This window comes from Ipomoea nil, unplaced genomic scaffold, assembly GCF_001879475.1.
Source record: "Ipomoea nil cultivar Tokyo-kokei standard unplaced genomic scaffold, Asagao_1.1 scaffold1919, whole genome shotgun sequence".
NCBI classification, from domain to species: Eukaryota; Viridiplantae; Streptophyta; class Magnoliopsida; order Solanales; family Convolvulaceae; genus Ipomoea; species Ipomoea nil.
In genome coordinates, this window is record NW_017618347.1 from 252965 (window position 1) to 276605 (window position 23641).

The following is a 23641-nucleotide window of genomic DNA, read 5'->3' on the forward strand; positions in this document are numbered from 1 at the left end:
AAAAAGAAATGAACATATTCAAAAGGAAATGGAATATTAGAAAACGAAATGAATATATATATACAAAAAATTTCTGAATCCGTCCTACTTCTTCGCCCCCCCCCCCCCCCCCCCCCCAATCCAATTTCTAGCTCCGTCCCTGTAATTGATCATTATCTCCACCTCACCAGCCGGCAGCATTTTCTTGATTTTTATTACTAGTAATTAAAATGATATCTGAAATTAAAACAAAGCCATCAAAGAATCTGCTATTATACTTATATATACAGCATATAGTCACACTCTCTCTTCTTCACTTTGACATAGATGCTCAGTACTAAACCTAGCTTCTTGTAGCAGCCATGTTTGTAACTCTAGTTTTCTTATCCATACTACTGCTACTACTATTTATATGCATATACTCTGCAACTTCGGTTCTATGGGAGTTCAATCTACAGTTCAAGAGACGGCAAGGAATCAGAGGTCATGGCTACCGTCCGATTTTTGGAGACACAGAAGAGTTCAAGAAAGCTGAGTCTAAGTCAATTCCTATAGACTATGTAAACTCTTGTTGTCTTTAGAGTAGAACCATGTGTTCTTGTTAGTCTTAAAGTAATTATCCATATTTACATTATGTAAGTGGATTTATGTTTGGAGCTGTTTATACTTTGTACTGTAATACATTTGTTTATTTTGTGTGTCTATAATGTGTAGTCCTTCATGCTAATTACATTGGTAGTGACCCTACCACACAAGTAAATTACATGCAGTTAACAGTTCACCTTTGACATATAAATGAATTGACCTTGAACAAGAGAAATCAGTTATGAATACTTCTATTCAGGATATAAAAAATTGTATTTGGTTGCTTACTTGTGTTGCAGGATGATCTGTAAGATATGTTAAATATAATATATTTAATATAATATATATATTAAATATAATATAATATATCTATAAGATATATTAAATATAATATATCTATATATTATATTTATATATATTGAGAGAAAGAGAGAGAGGGGAATAGAATAAAATGTTTTACTTGATGATTAATGAATGAACAATAGCAACCTATTTATACTAAAGGATAACCACTAATAAAACTAAAAATTAGGACTAATGCTTCAGGTAAAGCTACAATTAATGCCACAATCCATGTAATGACACCATGCATAACCCACGCACTGCATCTATGCATTATTCCTAACAAATTAATACTTGGTTTAATATTACTAACTAATAATAATAACAATAACATTATTATTATTATTATTATTATTATTATTATTATTATTATTATTATTATTATTATTATTATTACATTGCCTCCTTTAAACCAAGTTGGATATATTGGTCATTCTAATTTCCTTCTTCAATTTAAAAAATGTCTCCGTCTTCAACGGCTTCGTAAAAATATCTGCAACTTGACATTCACTTGAACAATACTCAATGTTGATTTATTTTTCAGTAACCAACTCTCTGATTTTGTGATACTTAATATCAATATGTTTGCTGCGACCATGAAAGACAGGATTCTTGGACAACGAAATTGCTGACTTGTTGTCACAAAAAATAGTTGTAGGTGCTTCTTGCTTGTGTTGTAAGAACTCCAAAATTCTCCTCAGCCAAACTGCTTGAGTAGCACAATTTGCTGCTGCAATATATTCTGCTTCTGCGGTTGAAAGTGCTACAATCTGTTGCTTCTTTGAAGACCAAGAAAATATAGCTGAACCAAGATAGAAGGCATATCCTGATGTGCTTTTTCTGGTCTCAATATCTCCAGCCCTATCATTGTCTGTGTACCCATCAAGCTTCACAACTTCATTAGTAGAGTAAAAAATTTCATCACTACTCGTACCTTTGACATATCTCAGAATTCGCTTTGCCGCAGCCCAATGTGATTCTTTTGGTTCCATGAATTTGCTAAGTATTCCAACTCCAAAAGAAACATCTGGCCTTGTTGCCACCAGATACCTCAAACTCCCAATTAAGCTTTTATAAGCCGTAACATTCACATTCTTACCACACTCATCTTTCGACACCTTTAACTTTTCAGCTACCGGAGTTGAAACTAGCTTGAAGTTTTCCATTTTGAACTTTTTCAAAATATCAGCAGCATACTTCTTCTGTGAAATAAAGATTCCACCATCCATCTGAACAACTTCAAGGCCAAGAAAGTAAGTCATAAAGCCCATATCAGTCATTTCAAATCTATCAATGAGTGCCTCACTGAAATTAGCTTCAAATTGTTTCCAGTAAAAACCAAATTATCAACATACAGACAGATTATAACAATATCACCAGAATCCGTGCATTTGACATACAAAGTATGTTCATGAGGACATCTTACAAAACCACTTTCAACAAAATATGAGTCAATGCAACCATACCACGCCCTAGGCGCTTGCTTTAAGCCATATAAGGCTTTTCTCAACCTGTACACTTTATTTTCCTCCCCTTTCTTCAGAAATCCTGCATGTTGCTCAACATATATTTCTTCTTCAAGAAAACCATTCAAAAAAGCAGACTTGACATCCATTTGATGCAATTTCTAATCATTTTGAGCAGCAAGAGAAATAACCATTCGAACTGTATCAAGTCTACTTACAGGAGCAAAAACCTCAAAATAATCAATACCTGGTTTCTGCTTGTAACCTTTTGCTACTAACCGTGCCTTAAAACGGTCAATTTCTCCATTTGACTTGTACTTCGTCCTGTAAACCCACTTTGCTATAATTGGCTTCTTTCCAGGAGGTAAATCTGCTAACTCCCAGGTACCATTCTTTTCAATGGCACGTATCTCCTCATCTATTTCCTTAAGCCAATGAGTTTCTGTAGCAGCCTCCTCAAAAGATAAAGGATCACAATCTGCAAAGAGAGCAAATTGAACAATCTCTTCATCAGACAGGTCATTATCATGACCCAAAACATAATATTGCAAGCGAGTTGGTAAGTGGCGCTCGCGCTGAGATCGTCAAACTGACGACTCTGGCTGTGAAGGAAACTGGACATTACCTGGAATCGGTTGCTCATCAATAATATTTTCAACAACAGGAATAACAACTGAACTTTCATCTTTAGCTAACCAATCCCAGGCACCATATTCATCAAAAGTGACATCACGACTTATAACAACCTTTTTAGTTTCAGGATTGTATAGTTTATAAGCCTTTGAAGCGCCACTGTAACCAATGAATATGCACTTCTCACCTTTATCATCCAACTTCTTTCTCAATGGATCCGGCACATGTGCATATGCCAAACATCCAAAAACCTTGAGATATCTGATAGAGGGTTTGTTCCCACTCCAGCTTCTTCGGGTGTCTTATCACGGGCACTTTTAGTTGGACACCTATTCAACACATAGACAGCACAAGCAACAGCTTCTACCCAAAAAGGCTTAGGCAGATTCTTATATTTCAACATGCACCTCACCACATCCATGATAGATCTATTCTTCCTCTCAGCCACTCCGTTTTGTTGTGAAGTGTATCTAGCTGTCATCTGGTGCTGAATACCATTCTCTTTCAGAAATTATCACAAGCAATGTATTATGTACCTCTATCAGTTCTCAAGATTTTAATTTCATAACCACTTTGCTTTTTAACAAAAGCCTTAAATTGTTTGAAAACATCACATGCTTCAAACTTTTGCTTCATAAAGTAAACCCATGTTTTCCTACGGAAATCATCAATGAAACTATGAAAGTAATACTTACAACCTCCATGTGAGGGAACCTCCAACGAACACAGGTCTGAGTGAACAATCTCCAACTGTTTTGTGGCTCTCTTTGACTTGCCCACGCGAAAGGGATCTCTATGCTTCTTCCCAATCACACAAATCTCACAGATACGATCAGGGACATTCACAACATGTAAATCAGAAACAAGTTCTTTTCTCGCAAGATATTGTAATCCAGAGAAATGGAAATGCCCAAACCGCATATGCGATAACCAATTATCATCACAAACTTCAGAATTAAAGCAAGCAAGAAGTGTATACTTAATTTTCAAAGGAAATAGTCGATTTTGAGACATATTTACCTTTGCAATCAAAACTCCTTTAGCATCTGCAATGGTACAACACCCCTGAGCAATATTTATCTTCTACCCTTTTTCTGACAACTGTCACATACTCAACAAATTTTGATGTAGTTCAGAAACATAGAACACATCGGATATAAAATTGTGAGTATCATCCTTCAACTGAATAGAAATTTTACCTTTTCCCAAAATTGGCACCTTCGACTTATTGCCAAATGTCACTTCAGACCGGATTGATTTATCCAGTTTAGAAAACAATTCTTTCTTCCCACACATATGGTTACTACACTCAGTATCCAAGAACCATATGTTCTTATCTGCAGAAAAACTATCGCTGGCCAAAAGTAAGGTTTCAGAACTCTCATCAGACTTTTCAACAGTGTTTTCAGCAATATTTGCTTGATTTCCACGATTATCTTCATTATACCAGCAATCTGCAATCTTGCGCCCATACTTGCCACAATTGTAGCAATGAAATGGAAATTCACCTTGTTTGGTATTATCTCCACCTCTTCCTTAGTTGGAGTTACCACGTCCTCCTCCTTGGTTGAAGTTACCATGACCTCTTCCACTAGATCCTCCTCTTCCTCTTCCACGACCTCTACCAGATCCTCCACCTCTTTGATTAGTGCCAGTCACATTAAGGGTGACTTGTCTCTTCAAAGCTTCTTCTGCTAGTGGTTCCGATTTTGACGCAATTCTGTCAATATGACTTTCTACCACACCTTTCAGCTCTGCAATTGATAAGAGCTCAGTTTTGTGTGACACTGTGATCGAAGCCACCACATGGTCATACTTCATCGGCATAGTTCGAAGACCTTTTTCAACCACTGCACCATCTTCAATCGTATCTCCGTATAACCTCATCTTATTCACCATATCAATAAGACGAGTGAAATACGCATCTACTGTTTCTGTAGAGGTCATCTCATAATTATCATACACCCTTCTCAACGACTGCAACTTAGACTTTTGTGCCCGATCAACTCCTTTGTTTGATACCTTTAAGATGTCCCAAGCTTGCTTTGCTGTTTGAGCACGAGCTAATTGCCCAAAAATGGAGTAATGAACACCTTGGTGAATCTGTCCCAAGACCAATTGATCTCGCCGGGTAGCGGCTGCATCAGCACCTTCGAGTAGACCGGGATCAACAAAGCTCCAAAGATTTTGAGCTTTCAAATGTGTGGACATCATAATTTGCCAATAATTGTAATCGAGTTTCCCGTCCAATTTGGGACCCGACCATACAATATTGAAATTTGCTGTCATATTTCACTACGGGAAATATCTCGGGGTTGAAAGATTAACTTGGCTCTGATACCAAATGTAAGATATATTAAATATAATATATTTAATAATATATATATATATATATATATATATATATATATATATATATATTAAATATAATATAATGTATCTATAAGATATATTAAATATAATATATCTATATATTATATTTATATATATTGAGAGAAAGAGAGGGGTGAATAGAATAAAATGTTTTACTTGATGATTAATGAATGAACAATAGCAACCTATTTATACTAAAGGGTAACCACTAATAAAGCTAAAGGTTAGGACTAATGCTCCATGTAAAGCTACAATTAAGGCCACAGTCCATGTAGTGACACCATGCATAACCCACGTACTGCATCCATGCATTATTCCTAACAAATTAATACTTGGTTTAATATTACTAACTAATAATAATAACAACAATAATAATATTATTATTATTATAACATGATCTGAAGGCCATACATATGATCTTTAGCACATTTCAAACCAACTCGCCACATGACTCCAGTAAATGATGATGGCAATATGGCATTGAGGATTGTCCGAAATAGGGGCTGATAAACCATCAACTTTCATCATGCAAAAATATTTGGATGGTGCAATTGCACCAGCCTTGGTGTACAGATCAACAACAGCTGGAGCGTGCCCATAGCAGTTCCAGCCTTCATCGAGTAGCAATGGAGGATCTTGAGGTTGCCTGTGCCAAACTATATTTGGAGGAACCAAATCATCCACCGCTTCCTTCTTCCAGAAGTGAGTTCGACGCCAACTTTCGTACTTAAATACCCCACAAAGCCGAGCTTTATGTCCATAAGGTCCCACGTGAACATCTGAGCAGTGTTTGAAGACCTTTAATAGATAAACCAACAGCAGCTAAGTGTTTCCCACACATTTAATGTTTCTTTCCCTAGTAACCTCATTTGCTGATCGAATAGAAGCACAATTTTGGAATTGCTTTCATGTTCCATTTTGCTTGTGTCTATGCTTTCATCATTTGGATTAACACCTGCCTGTAAGCACAATTCTACAACAGCTAAAATTCGACTATAATCAAATCTTTCATGGTGTTTGATGACATTTAGAAACTGTTATGAAATATAAGAATGTATTATTTCCTGTACATCCTCACTTAAGAGAATACACAACACAACCCTTATATACAAGCTAGAAGACACCAAACAAGGAAACAAATTTCCAAAAGACTAGACTGCCTAATATATATATATATATATATATATATATATATATATATATATATATATATATATATATATATATATATATTGATACATAAATAACTAACTCGAGTGCCGTTAAGGGCTTTTGTGAATAGGTCCCCTAATTGTTCTCTAGTCTTCACAAATCCTGTAGATATTAAACCTTGCTGTATCTTTTCATGGATGAAGTGACAGTCGATCTCTATGTGCTTGGTTTGTTCATGGAATACCGGGTTGGATGCAATATGAAGAGCAGCTTGATTATCACACCATAGTTTTGCAGGGAATGGAGCTTTGAAACCAGATTCATTCAGGAGGTTGTTTATCCACATCACTTCACATGAACGAGAAACCACATTCTGCTTTTTGCTCTTCCACGAAACCAGATTACCTCTAATGAAAACACAATAGCCAATTGATCTTCGATCCTCTTTTGATCCTGCCCAATCAGCATCAATAAAACACTCAATTTGAGTGTGACCATGATTCTTATACAAAATTCCATGTACAAGGGCTCCCTTCAAGTAACTCAAGATGTGCTCTACAGCTTCCCAATGATCAACAGTTGGGGATGCCATATACTGACTCACAACACTAACAGAGTATGCAATATCTGGACGAGTCACTGTCAAATAGTTCAGCTTTCCAACTAATCTCTTGTACCTCTTGGGATCTTTAAACAATTCCCCCTCTTTTGACAATTGTGTGTTCGGTATCATGGTAGTATTGCATGGTTTAGCACCCAGTTTTCCTGTTTCAGAAAGTAAGTCAAGTACATATTTTCCGTTGAGAAAGTAATATACCTATTTTACTCCTATAACTTCAATACCCAAGAAGTACTTCAGTGGCCCCAAATCTTTTGTTTGAAATTGACTATGAAGAAATGTCTTGAGAGATGAGATCCCTTCGGTGTCACTCCCTGTAATGACAATGTCATCCACGTAGACTACTAACCAAATAATGCCTGTTTTAGACCACTTGTAAAACATGGAGTGATCTGATTTTCCTTTCACCATCCCAAAGCTCTCAACAGCTTGACTAAATTTCTCAAACCAGGTACGAGGACTTTGTTTCAACCCATATAACGACTGAAGAAGTCGGCATACTCTCCCTGACTCCCCCTGAGCAACAAACCCAGAAGGTTGCTCCATGTACACTTCTTCATGAAGATCCCCATGCAAAAAAAAAAAAAAAAAAAAAAAAAAAAAAAAAAAAAAAACATTATTGACATAAGCTGATGTAGAGGCCAATCATGAATGACAGTCATCGAATGAGTAACCTAACACAAGTAAGCTTAGCCACAGGAGAAAAAGTATCAAAATAATCAATTCCATAAGTTTGGGCATATCCCTTAGCTACAAGACGAGCTTTCAGTCGAGCAACAGACCCATCAGAATTTACTATGACAACAAACACCCATTTACAAGCAATAGGCCTCTTATCAGCAGGCAGGTTAACCAATTCCCAAGTACCATTACGATCCCGAGCATTCATCTCTTCAATCATAGCATTTCGCCACCCAGGATGGGACAAAGCCTCTTTAACAGTTTTAGGAACAGAAATAGAATTAAGAGAAGCCATGAAAGAACAAGAAGTTGGTGACACACGACCATATGACACAAAGGAAGACATAGGATAAGTACAACTGCGTTTACCTTTTCGGAGAGCAATCGGAAGGTTACTGTCCGAGACTAGATCTAATGACGAAGAGGTGGTTTCAGGGAATTGTGCAGGCATCGAGTCAAGGGGAGTAACAGGAGGCAGATCTGGAACATGGCCATTCTGACGAGGTCTACAAGAATATACCTGTAAGACAGGAGGGGTAGAAAGGGTAGGAACATAGGATGTGACCGTATACATCAAAACGTCATTATCCTCCCCATGACGGATAGCATCTGGAGAGGAAGAGAAAAAAGGAATGTCCTCGTGAAAAGTCGCATCAATGGACACAAGATACCAAGCTCAGGAGAGTAACATGTGTACCCCTTTTGCACACGAGAATAACTAAGAAAGACACATTTTAAAGACTTTGGATCTAACTTGGTGATAGTGGGACGAACATCCCGAACAAAACATACACAACCAAATATACGTGGGTCAATATGGAACAAAGACTTGATAGATAGAGACAATGGAATGGTGTTTTCCCATTCAAGACTGTAGAGGGCATGCGATTGATTAAGAAACAGGCTGTGGAAACAGCATCAACCCTAAACTGCTTGGGAACCCCACTTGAAATAGCAAGGCCCTTGCAGTCTCGAGTAGATGCCTATTTTTGCGCTCAGTCACCCCATTTTGGGAAGGTGTGTCGACACAAGAGGACTGATGTAGCATACCCTTCTGAAGCATATAAGAGGCAAAAGGGGACGAAAAATATTCCTTAGCATTATCACTGCGTAAGATTTTAACAAGCACTCCAAACTGGGTTTCAATTTCAGCACAAAACCCACGAAACAAACCAAACAATTCAAAATGACTCTTCATCAAATATAACCACGTCATACGAGAAAAATCATCAACGGATATAACAAAATACTTGAACCCAGGTTTAGAGGTCACAGAACACGGTCCCCATAAGGACTAAAAGAAGTATTAACTCAATAGTCAGAGGACCTTTTGTGGTATTGACTCTTTCATAATCAATTTATTAACTTTAAAAAAGATCGAAATTACATGTAATGATATATTTATATGTTTGTTAAATATTACATACTTTAAAATAATAGTTGAATATTATATATATACCATTAATCGTATTTATATTGTGTGGCATTTAGTTAAAAATTAAAATGTCTTAGTAATTAGTTTAGGACAAATTTCATATTTAGTCATTTGATTCATTGTCACACTTAATTATTTTAACTAAAAAGAGTAACTCAAGAGAAAATTTCAATTTTGGTCAACTAATTGTTGGAGTTGTGTTAATTGCAACACTTAATTTCAAAAATGTTAATTTAATACCTTGACTATGTAATTTCTATGAATTTTGGTCACGCCAACCAAATTACCGGCTAAATCTCACCGGAAAAATTTAATAGGTCAAATAATGAAGGTATTTTAGTCATTTTACTCATCTTTTCTTTCTTATCCGATAACTTCTCTCCATTTCCTACGACGATTTCTTTTCCGATGAGCTTTTCCACTTCTTATGAATTATGATCACACAAATCCATCGGAAAGCAACTCTTAATCGCTTGAACAAGTTACTGTTTTTCCCCAAATTTTAATTACGTATTCAACAAATTTTGTTGAATTTCCTGGATAAATTCAATGCCCAACATGGATTTGTTTCTTCACATTGCTGTGAAAGAGATGGAAAGAAGAAAACTTTATCGTGTACGGAGAGAGATGACTTTCTGCAACTGAGCAATGCCAAATTTCTTTCACGTACGTTACGACGAAAGCTACTGATTTAGAAAATTCCTTTCTGGATTTGCTTTAACGGAAGCTGAGATCCTGCTATCTGTTCGGTCCTTTCTTCCGGAAGGAACTAAGAATCTAGTGGATTTCAACAAATCCTGGCAGAAGAATTGAAGAAATCGTCGCCGGAAGTGGAGAGAGTCATCGGGGAAGAAAGAAAAGATAGTAAAATGCTCATTATTTGACCTATTAAAATTTTTCGGTGAGATTTAGCCGGCAATTTGATCGGCGTGATCAAAATTTATAGAAATTACATAGTCAAGGTACTAGTGTTACAATTACCACAACTCCAATAGTCAGTGGATCAAAATTGAAATTTTCTCAATAACTCAATTAGGAAATGAGCTTCTTGATTGTCACATTTGATTATGTTTAATAAAAAAATGTAGTTCAAATGAAAACTGAGCTTCTTTATAGGGACAATTTCAAAAATAACTCTCTCAATCCATAAAATCGGACAGAGATAAACCCAAAACACCTTAAAATTTATACTAAAAAACATTTAATTATATTTAGTAAACTTTGTCACATTCGATTATTTATTTAAATATGACTAATATCTAATTTAATCTGCTACCATGTATAGTTGCTTCAGTGCCAATTTCAAGTTCAGCAAACCTCATTTGTCCTGCATGTTAGAAATTGAGTGGAATAAAATGAACAGGAGAAATTGCTGGACTTCAACAGCCACAATGTATAGGCTGCAACATCTAAATAAATCATAATATTCTTGTTTTTCTACACTTGCGTATAAGAACTTTGTCAATATTACATGAGAGCATGAATGATTATTATAGTGTAGGTAGATAACAGACGCCAAAAACAAAAAATAAATAAAAACCAAAAAAAAAACAAAAAAACAAAAAAAAAAAAAAAAAAAAAAACAAAAACAAAAAAAAACAAAAACAAAAACAAAAACAAAAACAAAAAAAAAAAACAAAAAAACAAAAAAACAAAACAAAACAAAACAAAACAAAAAAATAAAAATAAAAAAAAAAAAAAAAAACAAAAAAAAAAAAAAAAAAAACAAAAAAAAAAAAAAAAACCTATGAATTTCCCTTTAGGATGACCTTCATGGCAACTCAGATTTGTTTGGATGGATGTGCTTCATTCCCATTTAAGAGTACCAGTTTTTACAGGTTCTTCAATTTTCATTGGTACACAGACCAATATGCTGTCTTCTTACATGCTACAAAAAAACCAGACCTCGCTTGCCATCTGCTCTACACCAAATCAGCAACACCTATCAGTTTCAACAAGTATATTAGATAATAGCCCTGCTTAAAAACCAAAATGCAGAAATTAATAGAGAAACAGAAGATCTATTCTAAGCACAGTAGCACACTAAAGGCTCCAGGATTTTAGGTAAAAAACCATAGACCGAAACATGCATCAATCCTGCCCTATGAACCAAAATTTACAACAGCTATACTTTTGGGGTGACGAGGGGAACCCGCAGCCATGACCCGAGGGGTGTGCACTGGGTAAACTCTGCCTTGTGACTCTAGCCGGCAAAGGATCACAAGAAGATAAACCAGCCTAGGTTGCCCATAGCTGACCGGCTCAAACCAAGAGGTTGTGTAATATCGTGTATAAACTTGTCTCTAAAATTCTTGCCAACCGGATTAAGCCTCTTCTTAATCATCTTGTGTCTGAATCCCAAACTGCCTTTGTCCCTAGTAGATTGATAACTTAACTGATAATGTTTGGTTGCGTATGAAATTAATCATTATTTGAATAAGAAGAGACAGGGGAACATCAGGTTTGTGAGGGTCAAACTAGATATTAGCAAGGCATATGAAGGGTCAACTGAGAGTTTCTGAGAGTCGTGCTTAGCAGAATGGGTTTTTTTCTGGGCATGTGATTAAGTTAATCTGGGAGTTGGTTTCTACTATTGAGTATAGAATTATTTTGCAAGGGAGGGAAGTTGGGTCTATCTCTCCGGGGAGAGGGCTACGTCATGGGGATCCAATTTCTCCTTATCTTTTTATCCTTGTGTTGGAAGCCTTTCATTCTATGATTCAGAGGAAAGTAAGAAAGGGAATGATTCATGGTGTTTCTATTGCTAGGGGAGCCCCTGTGATTACAAACCTCTTCTTTGCGGATGATTGTTATATGTTTTGTTGAGCTTCTACTTCTGAAAGTCTTGTGCTTAGAAATGTTATTGATACTTACGCAGAGGCTTCGGGGCAGACTGTGAATTACTCAAAATCCAGACTTACTTTTAGTAAAAAAGTTGTTGGGGACATTAGATGGGCTGTTCGTGAGGCTTTGGAATGAGGGAGGGAAATATGAGTGGGAATTATATTGGATTGCCTTCCTTGATTGGTAGGAATAAGAGGGAGATATTGGGTTTTATAAAGGACAAAGTGTTGGGAAGAATCAAAAGTTGGACAAACAAATTCATTTCTAGAGCGGGGAGGGAAATTCTTCTTACAAATGTCATCCAAGCCATACCAACGTATGCTATGAGTGTATTCTTAATTCCTTTGGAAATGGGGAGAGAGATTGAGCAGGCCATGAATGGTTTTTGGTGGGGTTGTGAGGGTGATAGGAGTAGGGGCATTAAATGGAAAGGGTGGGAAGCACTATGTGTTCCTAAACAATGGGGTGGGATGAGTTATAGAAGGATTCGGGATTTTAATGTGGCTTTATTGGGTAAACAAGCATGGAGGATAATCCAAAGTTTATAAAGCTAGATACTTTCCAAGAAATTCTTTTTTTAAAGCTAATTTATGAGGAAACCCATCCTTTATTTGGCATAGCATCCTTGAGGTGCCGAATGTTCTGAAGAGTGGGTATAGATGGAGAATAGGAGATGGAGCTTCTAATAACGATCTCCCTTTTGTTCAAACACCCATGGCAGATTACCTAAGGGCTAAGGGACACTAAAGTGGAGGCCTTGCTGAACATGAGATGGATCTGCTGAAAGATTTCTTTCTACCAGAGGATGTGAAACAGATTTGAAAAGTGTGACTACCCCCGAGGAGGCAACTTTGTTCAGCCACTCTCCCAACTGTTGATCTTTTAAGGACAAAGCGTGTTCAGGTACCACCCTTATGTCAGTTATGTAATCTGCTTTCATTTGTTCATGAGATGTCCATTGGCTAGAAGCTGCTGGGATAGCATTGTGTACGGTGATAGTCACTCTTTGCTGGGGTGGTTAGAAACAAATTTCAAAAAAATATATAATACTTATATGCTAAAAACATCTGGCACCCTCATTGCTCTATATACCTTGCACTCTTCAAATCTGCAAAGTGTAACGGCCTAAAGTTTGAGGATGAAGACTCAAATTGAGCAATGAGGTCCAAGGAAAAGCAGAGTAAATAATAAATTCTGAAACATAGAAACAACCCCTAGCTTGGGTATGGTGGCTATGGCTCCAATCACCACATTGCCAATGAAGCCCATTTTCTAAACAGATCAATGAGATAGTGCAAACAATTTTAATTAACCAGTTTACATTAATTGCCTATAGGACACAAAATCAATAAACAAAGCTGCTCTAATTCATGTCACAGTAAATCAAGTAGACATTTCACAAATAAATTGCAATATCTATAATTGTTCCTAAAACCCTAGAGACATTTCAGAAAGAAAGCAAAACTCGTACCTAAAAGTAGAATTTATCAGCAGGACACCCAATTCTTGTGAGTACTGATGAGAGCCGAGAGAAGCCCGGAGGAGGACAATAGAAGCTTCCCAGAAACCAATCCCTTGCCATCTTGAATATCATCAACAGCCATTAAAGCACACAAGTAAATTACATTGTGCGTGTGTATAATGTGTAGTTCTTCATGCTAATTATATTGGTAGTGACCCTACCACACAAGTAAATTACATGCAATTAACAGTTCACCATTGACATATAAATGAATTGACCTTGAACAAGAGAAATCAGTTATGAATACTTCTATTCAGGATATAAAAAATTGTATTTGGTTGCTTACTTGTGTTGCAGGATAATCTGAAGGCCATACATATGATCTTTAGCACATTTCGAACCAACTCGCCACATGACTCCAGTAAATGATGATGGCAATATGGCATTAAGGTTTGTCCGAAATAGGGGCTGATAAACCATCAACTTTCATCATGCAAAAATATTTGGATGGTGCAATTGCACCAGCCTTGGTGCACAGATCAACAACAGCTGGAGCGTGCCCATAGTAGTTCCGGCCTTCATCGAGTAGCAATGGAGGATCTTGAGGTCTCCTGTGCCAAACTATATTTGGAGGAACCAAATCATCCACGCTTGCCTTCTCCCAGAAGTGAATTCGACGCCAACTTTCATACTTAAATACCCCACAAAGCCGAGCTTTATGCCCAGAAGGTCCCACATGAACTTCTGAGCAGTGTTTGCAGACCTTTACTGGATAAACCAACAGCAGCTTATGCACTCCAGATCTAAGTGTTTCCCATGCATTTAATGTTTCGTTCCCTAGTAACCGCATTTGCTGATCGAATGGAAGCACAATTTTGGAATTGCTTTCATGTTCCATTTTGCTTGCGTCTATGCTTTCATCATTTGGATTAGCACCTGCCTGTAAGCACAACTCTACAACAGCTGAAATTCGACTGTAATCAAATCTTTCATGGTGTTTGATGACATTTTGAAACATATTGTGCAGATGAAACGTTTCTACAGGAATTAGAATACTATCCAAGCTTCCTTTGATCCATACATGAAGTTGATTCTTTGTACGGTGCCTATAACCACCACAGGTCCGAATTAAATGACCATTTTCTCCAACATACACTTCTGGACAGTATCTGCAGTGAAACAAAACCAACTATTCCATTAGAACTAGTCTGAAAATTAAAGTGACCCTAGTTTTCTTACAGAAATGTTGCAGGAGTCATACACCAAAGATAAATAGTACTCCATGAATGAGTAATAACAGCTTCTACTGTGCACATTTTCCAATCATTAGAGGATGAAAGGAAATCGCCATAAAACATTATGGGGTGTTTGGTTGGAATGAAGGAATTAGGGGGGAAAGGAATTGTAATTCGGTGAGAATAAAGTAGGAATTAAAATTACTAGACCTGGCAATTCGTGTATACGGGTTTGTTAACGGGTCAACACGATAACGACACAAACACGATAAGGCTAAACACGGAAAAGACACGTTAAAGTTAACGGGTTCAAATTTTTAACACGAACACGATTTGTTAATGGGTTAAACGGGTTGACACGATAGAAACATTTTGTTACAGGTTTCGGGTCGTGTCGACACGATATGACATGAAACCCGTTTAAACCTGCTAAACCTATTAATATATTTATAAATAAATAAATAAAAAAAAAAAAAAAAAAAAAAAAAAAAAAAAACTAAAATTTAAAGCAAGTAATATAAAAAAGAAATAAAACCTACAATTCAATCCATAAAAGACTAATATAAGAATCAAAATTTCTGATTCCATGGGAGAAAAGCAAGCTCTGTTCTCCACATTGTTAAATAACTTCAATTACACTAGACTTCATGCACTACCTTGAGCTTTTCAAGATCACAAACTTACAGTTTCATTCATTTATTATCTTATGCTTTTTAATATCACAAGCTTATTGTTTCATAGATTGGAATAAGTTATATTTATTCCAATCCACCAAAAAAAAATTGTGATGTTCTCAACATTCAACGATGCTACCATTTCTAATCCAGACATTGAACACATCCCTAAACTTTTCCCACTGGAAACATACAAAAAATTGTTGATTTCAAGGAGCATCCATTATTCAATATGCATAAAGATAGATAGAGAGAAAGAGAGAGATATGAAATTACTTGCATATCCACACAGGTAAATGTTGGAGTAGGGTGGATACTCCATGATAGAGCGCAGCTTTGGCCTTGAGGACCTCCCGAGCCACAGGGACCATGTCCTTCACTGGATAATCCTTGGCTCGGTTCTCAATCCTCTTCAGAATCATCGGTCTCAGCTTCTTCAAGTCCACCACCTTAGGTTTTGTTCTGTAGAATCGACAACCATCCATCATAGTTCCCAACACAATCTCACCTTGTCTCCATAGCTCTTGGCTTCTCCAAGCCATTCCAACGAGTGTGAATAACTATAGCATTGTTGGATTAGTCAAGAGAGTACACCGCACAGGGCAGAGAGAAAATTTCAGCTTGACAGAATAAAACACTTCAATTCAATTATGCTTATTGTGGGCTATCGAGTATTATATAAAAACATAACATTTGAGACCTGACTAATAAGTACTGAACAGATTTGCTTAAATATGAGATATACAAGTTCAAATTGATAGAACACACATTTTAAATACTTATATGCAATGTTTAATGACTTCAGCTATAATTACTTAGGCAAAATTCTTATTTATATTATATCTCAATATATTGGATATAAAGCATGGTCAAAGAAAACAATTCAAACACAGTCTTTTTTTTAAACAAAAGCATATTAATCAAACTGCAATTCAAATTCTTACTTTTCCCCTATTTAAATACAGTCTTTTAAAAAAAAAAAAAAAAAAAACTATTTAAATACATAACATTCTGCAAATACAAATATAAACACCCCTTAACACAGGTAGAGTAGGGCAGCCCCAGTTCATTATCACATTGGAGTATTATGAAGAAACTTACAAAAAATGATAGGAAATTAGATAAGGAGTAGACCTAGGATGTAGACAACAGCTTTTGTTTAGATCGTCGATTTGGTGTACAAAAACACCAATTTCATCTACCGGGCTACACCACTGCGATTCACCCTAGCACACTGCTATTCGTACAGTACGCTAGAGACCAGAAGAACGGGATTTTGTCAAAGAACAAAGGCTAGGGTTTCAGCGATTTGCAACCTTAGGTTGTTTGCCGATTGGGTGTAAAAAAAACCCAGATTGCAGGTAGGAGTCCATCAGAATCGAAATTAAAGCACTAAGACATAAGGCTACAACAATAACATTCCGACAAATCTAGAGAGAGAGAGTGACAACGACAGAGAGAAGACGAAAGCTCTGGTGCGGCGAAGGTCTGATGGCAAATTATATCATGCACCACGGTTGTCCATGCTAGGGTGGGCGTTTCGGTTCGGTTTTTTCGATTTTGATTTTTCGGTTTTAAAAAAATTAAACTATTCGGTTTAACATTAAGGTTCGATTCGGTTCGATTTTGGTTCGGTTTGAAACAATTCGATTTTGGTTCAAATTTAATTCGGTTCGGTTTAAGCTCCCCAAATTTCAATATTTTCTAATTTTTCGAACATACTACCAAACAATACATATTCATATAATCCAAATTCAAACTCTAAACATTATATAACAACAATCCAAAGCTCAAACACAATACTAAGTACTAATTATCAAACATCAGTTAACGTTTTTGCACAACTGACTCTTCAGTTGGTTCAGTTGAAATATTTTTATTGATAAGATGAATAATCATCTATCTGTATAGTTGATATTAAAAGAACTAGTGTCAATTACTATATAGTTAATTTTTGACACAATCTATCATTGCTAGTGCACTCGAAATATATTCCAATACTATAAAATAATTATAGTGCACTGGAAATCAAAATTAGAATGACTGTAAAGCACATTAAATTTATAGAAAAACATGAAACTAAGGAAAATACTGAATATTGTAAATATAACTCAAGTTAGATATAATTGTGAGGTAAAGAACAATTGCGACAAACAACAAAAGTACAATGTAGAAAACAAGCTATAAAGAAATCAAATAAAAAATGTAAGGTTCGGTACTAGTAAGAATGAGAACTGAACAGCGGAGCAGGCATCGAGGAACTTGGATTTACTTCTTTATTATTATTATTATTATTATTATTATTATTATTATTATTATTATTATTATTATTGTTATTATTAATTTTATTATTATTATTATTATTATTATTATTATTATTATTATTATTATTATTATTTATTAAAAAAATTATATAGCATTCGGTTCGGTTCGGTTTTTGCCAAATCGTTCGGTTTTGGTTCGGTTCGGTACTAAACCATTAGGGTTACAAAATCCCGAACCGTTCGGTTTTCTATTACTAGTTCGGATCGAATCGGTTCGGTTCGGTTTAGCCCACCCCTAGTGCATGCACCGCGCAGTCTTTTTTTTTTTTAAATGAAAATAAACCGTGTTTGTTTTCCGCCGTTTTGCACCATTTTACAAAAAGTAACCCTATTCTTCAGTGTCATTTTGTACACACTGTAGTTTCAGTTTAACACAACTACAGTTTCATTTCGATATAACTATAGTTTCATTCGATATTCATAGACTCAAATATGTGAAAATGTTATTTAATTTTATTTTATATACACTATAGTTTCATTAAAACACAATTACATGATCATTTTGATATAATTACAGCTTCATTGTACAATATACACTCAAATATGTGAAATGTTATTCAGTTTCATTTTATATACATTGCAGTTTCATTTCACTATAACTACAATATCATTTTGATATAACTGCAGTGTCGATTTAGATATACTGTAGTGTCAGTTGGTGTTTAATACACCAAACAAGCGGAGTCCGTTAACTATAACGGCGGGCCGTTTCTTTAATTAAGGAAACGACGCCGTTTTTTACCGCGGTGCACATGCACCGCGATTGATGATATAACGACGGAAGGACGGATCTGGTAGACTGATTTTAGGAATAGTTTTGTGGGTCGGATTTGGGCCAAACTATTGTGGGTTTTGACTTAGGCTACTATTGTTTAATTCTTTTAAGTTTTTGGGTCATCACATTATATCCTTTGACATCCCTTCATCTGCAAATAATTCATGAAATTCTTCGATTTTTATTTTTTTTTAGAATTGATAAAAAGTGAAAGAAGGTCGGGTTAAAAGCCTTTGATCCGATTATATGGTTTAGAGAAAATAAGAGGAGTATATATATACATATATATATATATATATATATATATATATATATATATACTAATAAGAGCCCAAGAGAGTTAGACCTATAATGAGTATAAAAAATGGCGGTCAAATTTTTTTAATCAAATGAATGGCTCAGATTGATCAGATTTTAATTTTTTCTTAAGATTTTCTAATTTATCCTTAATGAATATGATTATCCGTTAAATATTATCTTTTTCGTTAATTTCTGTTAGTTCACTGTTAACTTACTCATTTCAATAAGAAAGGTCTTAGGTTCGAACCCCATCCTAATCAAAATTGGCATAATTAGTACTCTATTTTACTCTTATTAAATTAAAAAGAATAATTTAGTAGCTACAACAAAAAATAATACATCGCATTTCTTTAATTTAGAATTATGTGTCTACAATGTCTTTATTCAAAAAAAAAATTATTCATTATCAATAAATTAAATAAGAGAAATAATTTCATTAGTTATATTGTCTTTATTTTTCTCCAATATAAAAATTATTTACATTCGAATTCATCAATTGATTATATTCGCTACATTGTCTCTAAAATGTCTTTATTAAAAAAAAAATTATTCATTATCATTAAATTCATTAAGATAAATAATTTTATTAGTTATATTGTCTTTATATTTCTCCAATGTAAAAATTCTTTACATTCAAATTCATCAATTAATTATATTCACTACATTGTCTATTATCTTTTTTGTGCACTATTTTTTAATTAAATATCAAAGTTATAATACAAAATAATGTTATATGTTTATTTACCAAGTATTTTTTTAATACCATGAAAAAGTTAAAAAATATATAATTAATAAAGTCAATCATATTAAGTACTTGAGGAATTTGTTGACAAAAAGAGTATTCAAATCACACAACAAATTGAAGTGAGAACTACCTCACAATGTCCTTTTTTGACAATCAGTAGTTAGCGGATTATATCATCGGATTTGACCAACGAATTATATATATTAACGGGTGATAAAAAGATATTTGAAAAAATTAGTTGTTTAGATTAACATGTAAAATAACGTAAGGGTATACAGTACATATATTTAATAATAATAATAATAATAATAATTATTATTATTATTATTTTAAAAAATAATTAAGTCAATCATATTAACTGTATTACTTGGGAGGTTTATTGACAAAAAGAGTATTCAAATCACACAATAAATTAAAGTAGGAAACTACCTCGCAATGTCCTTGTTTGGCAATCAACAGTTAGCTCTTCAATATTAATATATATTTAATATTTTATGCCCTAATTTTTATTTGCTCTCCCTTATGTCCCGTATTTGGTTTCAACCATACCTATACAATTATTTTATTGACAATTATAATTAATCTTAACTACATTATCTTGTATTTGTAAACTTAGAATTACCTATTTAAATATGCAAATTCAACATTCAATTATCTATGCATGAACATTTTCAATATAATTTTGTCTTGATATACTTTAAAGTATTTAAATATGGAAATTCAACATTCAATTATCTATGCATGAACATTTTCAATATAATTGATATACTTTAAAGTACTTATTTAAAAAAAAAAAACATTGGACATTATCTCAATCGCGCAGTGCGCGTAAAAAACTAGTGTGTGTGTGTGTGTGTATATATATATATATATATATATATATATATATATATATATATATATATATATATATATATATATATATATATATATATATAGGGACAGAGGAAGAGGGGGGCAGCTGCCCCCTGTCAAAAATTATACAACAAACGACGTCATTTTGGGGCTGTATTATATATATAATTTTGTTATTATTTTTATTATTTTTATTATTCTACCAGAAAGATCGCAGATTCGCAGGTTCACCGTTCACAGCTCTCGCTTCTTTGACTCTCGACGACTCATCTCACACCGGTCAGCCAGCAAGAACACCTGCGTCTGGCAGGTGGGCGGTGGCGACACCGCCTCAGCCCTCAGGCTCTCACCACCTCTCATATGAGTCGTCTCCTCTCAGAGTCTCAGTACTCAGGTTTTTATTTTTGCCCTAATTTCTCTTGTGTTTCTTAATTATTCTAATTTTATTTTAATTAATTTAATGTATGTGCTTTTTTGAATACTTGAATATAGGAATTTGTGTATCAATTTATGAATTATCAATTATGATTTATGAATTAGGAATTGATGACCGTGAGTTTAGTGAGACTGAGATAGCAATTAGCACATACAGTTTAGTGTTAAACAGAACGAAGTGTTAATCCCTAATCCTTAATTCCTAATTCATAAATCATACAATTTAAAGTATTCCCTATTCCCTAATCCCTACAGTTTTGTGTTAATTCTATTATTATAATAACTAGTAAGTTTACTGTGCGATGCACGGTCATTAAATATGACCTCTTAATAATTTAAGATTATCGTATAATCTTCTTATTCTATGTAATAGCAAAATGTTTTTTTAATAATTCAACATTTGAATCGGAAACACTTAATCACAACTCAAATATGTTATACCTCTGGATTCATATGTAAATCTGACGACCTAGTAGTTGCACCCGTGCGATGCTTAGACATATGATACAATAGTAAGATTAACAGTAATGATAAAAAAAAACTATAATAGTATAAATTAATTATTGAAAATGAAGAACATTATAATTGTATTACACATTAGTGAAAACTTCTTTGTATACGACATTTTTAGTCGTACTTACAGATGGTACATTATTTCCATATCAAAATTTTTAATCCCTTAGCATTACTAACTCTTGAGACTGCAAATGATACACCATAATTAAAGATTGGCTTTTTTAAAAAAAAAACAAATCCACATGTGATAATGTTTGCCATTAACTTTTATTTATTGTCATGGCATATGATAGCATCAAAAGGAATTGCTTTCTTTGGAACTTGAGACAAAAATCTTGAATCAGAAGGTGTTAACGACATTCGAGGAATTAAAACTTTTGTTCCTACACTCGTTCCACACATGATTTGAGCTTCCAAAACATGATTAGTCAACTTTGTAACAATAAACCTTGTATCATTAAAGTATGTTAATATTCTCACAATAACATATTAATATTTTCAGAATATTATATAATGTTAAATATATCATTATATAATTATATATAAGATAAGATATAATAATAATTGAATAAGATTGTGAATTATATATATATATATATATATATATATATATATATATATATATATATATACTAATATTTGTACCCGTGCGGTGCACGGTCATAAATAATAATAATTTTTTTGAAGGTAAATAATAATAATAATATAATTAAACAATATAACATAATATAATAATAATAAAAATGAAGAAAATTTATATACAGTTAATTATTTAATAACAATTAACATTGAAAGTGTATTACACATTATTAAAAAAAAATTGTATACAACATTTTTTGTCGTAGTTATAGATAGTCCATTATCCATACCTATCAAAATTTTTAATCTCCTTAAATTACTTACTCTTCAAAGTGCTACGTACATTTAACCATGATTAATGACTGACTTTCTCAAAGCAAACTCACGTGCAAGATAGAAAAATATTTCTCATATCCTTCTACGAAGTGTCTTCGAGATTTAATCGGCCCGCCATGTTTAAGCTGATGTTGAGTATTGGTCAACACAGTAATTTGTATATTTGCTGCAATAGTACTAATTATGATTAGGGCTTAAAATAAAATGTGCAACACATAATTTATTTATTATATACAAATTTTATCTTTATTAGCTTCATCAAATTATTATTTAGCTATATAATATATAAAATAATGTATTATTTTAATAAATAATAATAACATATTAACATTTACAGCCTGATTATATAATGTTAAATATACTTATTTAATTAATTGCCATAATATAATTGCGGGATGTAATTAGGCCCAATGATTAAAGAACTGTTTATTTCATTTATTTAAGGCCCAATATTAGGTTACCCTTCATCTAGCCGACCCCGATCCATATCTGCGCATTTGATATAGATCGAGCATCAAGTTACCCTTCATCTAGCCGACGCTTCATCTTTTCTCTAGACATCGATGCACAGTTTGCTTTCTCTATTTTGTCCGAAGAACTTTGATTCCACGATCAATTCTTCGATCTATGTTGATGTAGTCTGTCTGAACACCTGGCTACTACCCAAATTTCTTCAAACTATGCTCCACTCTTTCCGCAAAGCTTACTTCTGCCCTAAATTAGATGTATAATATTAATGACTAATGTTTCAAATTTGTAACTGAAATAAAAATTATTATGTAATTTGACCATTACAAATAACTAACCATTAAATATATCGCTTGTTGTAGTGGATAAAAAGGGAGTTCGTCCTCCTAACACAAAATATTGTGCAAGTTATTTTGTGCAAGTTAATTTTTAATATACCAAGAGTATTTAAATTTAATCTATTTTACATTTAGTACCAAAATCATGTACCTTTAGTCACCAAATAATAAAATTTTCAATATTTAAAAAATGTACGTAATTGACAATGGTCCACACAATTATATGGACCATTTTCCACACCAGAAATTAACTCATAATTAAAGAATTATTATAACTAGTATTGTCTCGTGCGATGCACGGACTAAATATTAAAGATTTGTTTGTAATGTTAGAATAGGTAAAAAATGTTTTTAATAATGGTATTTGAAGTACAGAAGAAGAAAATATGAACCACAATTTAATTGTTTAAAATTACATTTTTATTAAGTAGTATATGACAAAATAATTATGATATTATATTTACAATATTTAATTTAATAATTGAAAATA

General features: G+C 33.8%; 1 protein-coding gene and 1 long non-coding RNA gene across 9 annotated transcripts; both read right to left on the bottom strand.

Moving 5' to 3' along the window:
• Positions 1 to 323: 323 nt before the first annotated feature.
• LOC109193761 (APO protein 4, mitochondrial-like) lies at positions 324 to 16945 on the bottom strand. Of its 8 annotated transcripts, none has more exons than XR_002056338.1 (4): positions 15757 to 16226; positions 13918 to 14740; positions 13581 to 13788; positions 10996 to 11182 (listed from the first exon to the last, which is right to left on the bottom strand). XR_002056338.1 is itself a non-coding variant. In XM_019344577.1 (2 exons), exons 1-2 carry the CDS (start codon positions 16020 to 16022, stop codon positions 14017 to 14019), a joined length of 990 nt encoding a protein of 329 aa, XP_019200122.1. In that variant the 5' UTR covers positions 16023 to 16226; the 3' UTR covers positions 13845 to 14016. The 8 variants fall into 8 exon arrangements, 1 of the variants encoding a protein (XP_019200122.1); XR_002056336.1 differs by having other exon boundaries at positions 10996 to 11207; XR_002056334.1 differs by lacking the exon at positions 10996 to 11182 and adding an exon at positions 12311 to 13217.
• LOC109193762 lies at positions 8507 to 23216 on the bottom strand. The gene is made up of 3 exons (XR_002056341.1): positions 23205 to 23216; positions 12876 to 12886; positions 8507 to 8658 (listed from the first exon to the last, which is right to left on the bottom strand). It is a non-coding gene; the product is annotated as an uncharacterized LOC109193762 (long non-coding RNA).
• Between the last annotated feature and the right edge of the window lie 425 nt (positions 23217 to 23641).

Coding starts and splice junctions, on each gene's coding strand:
- LOC109193761 (XM_019344577.1), bottom strand. CDS start 16,022: ATGGCTTGGAGAAGCCAAGAGCTATGGAGACAAGGTGAGATTGTGTTG. Junction 14,741..15,756: donor TTACCTGTGTGGATATGCAA/GTAATTTCATAT, acceptor GTTTCACTGCAG/ATACTGTCCAGAAGTGTATG.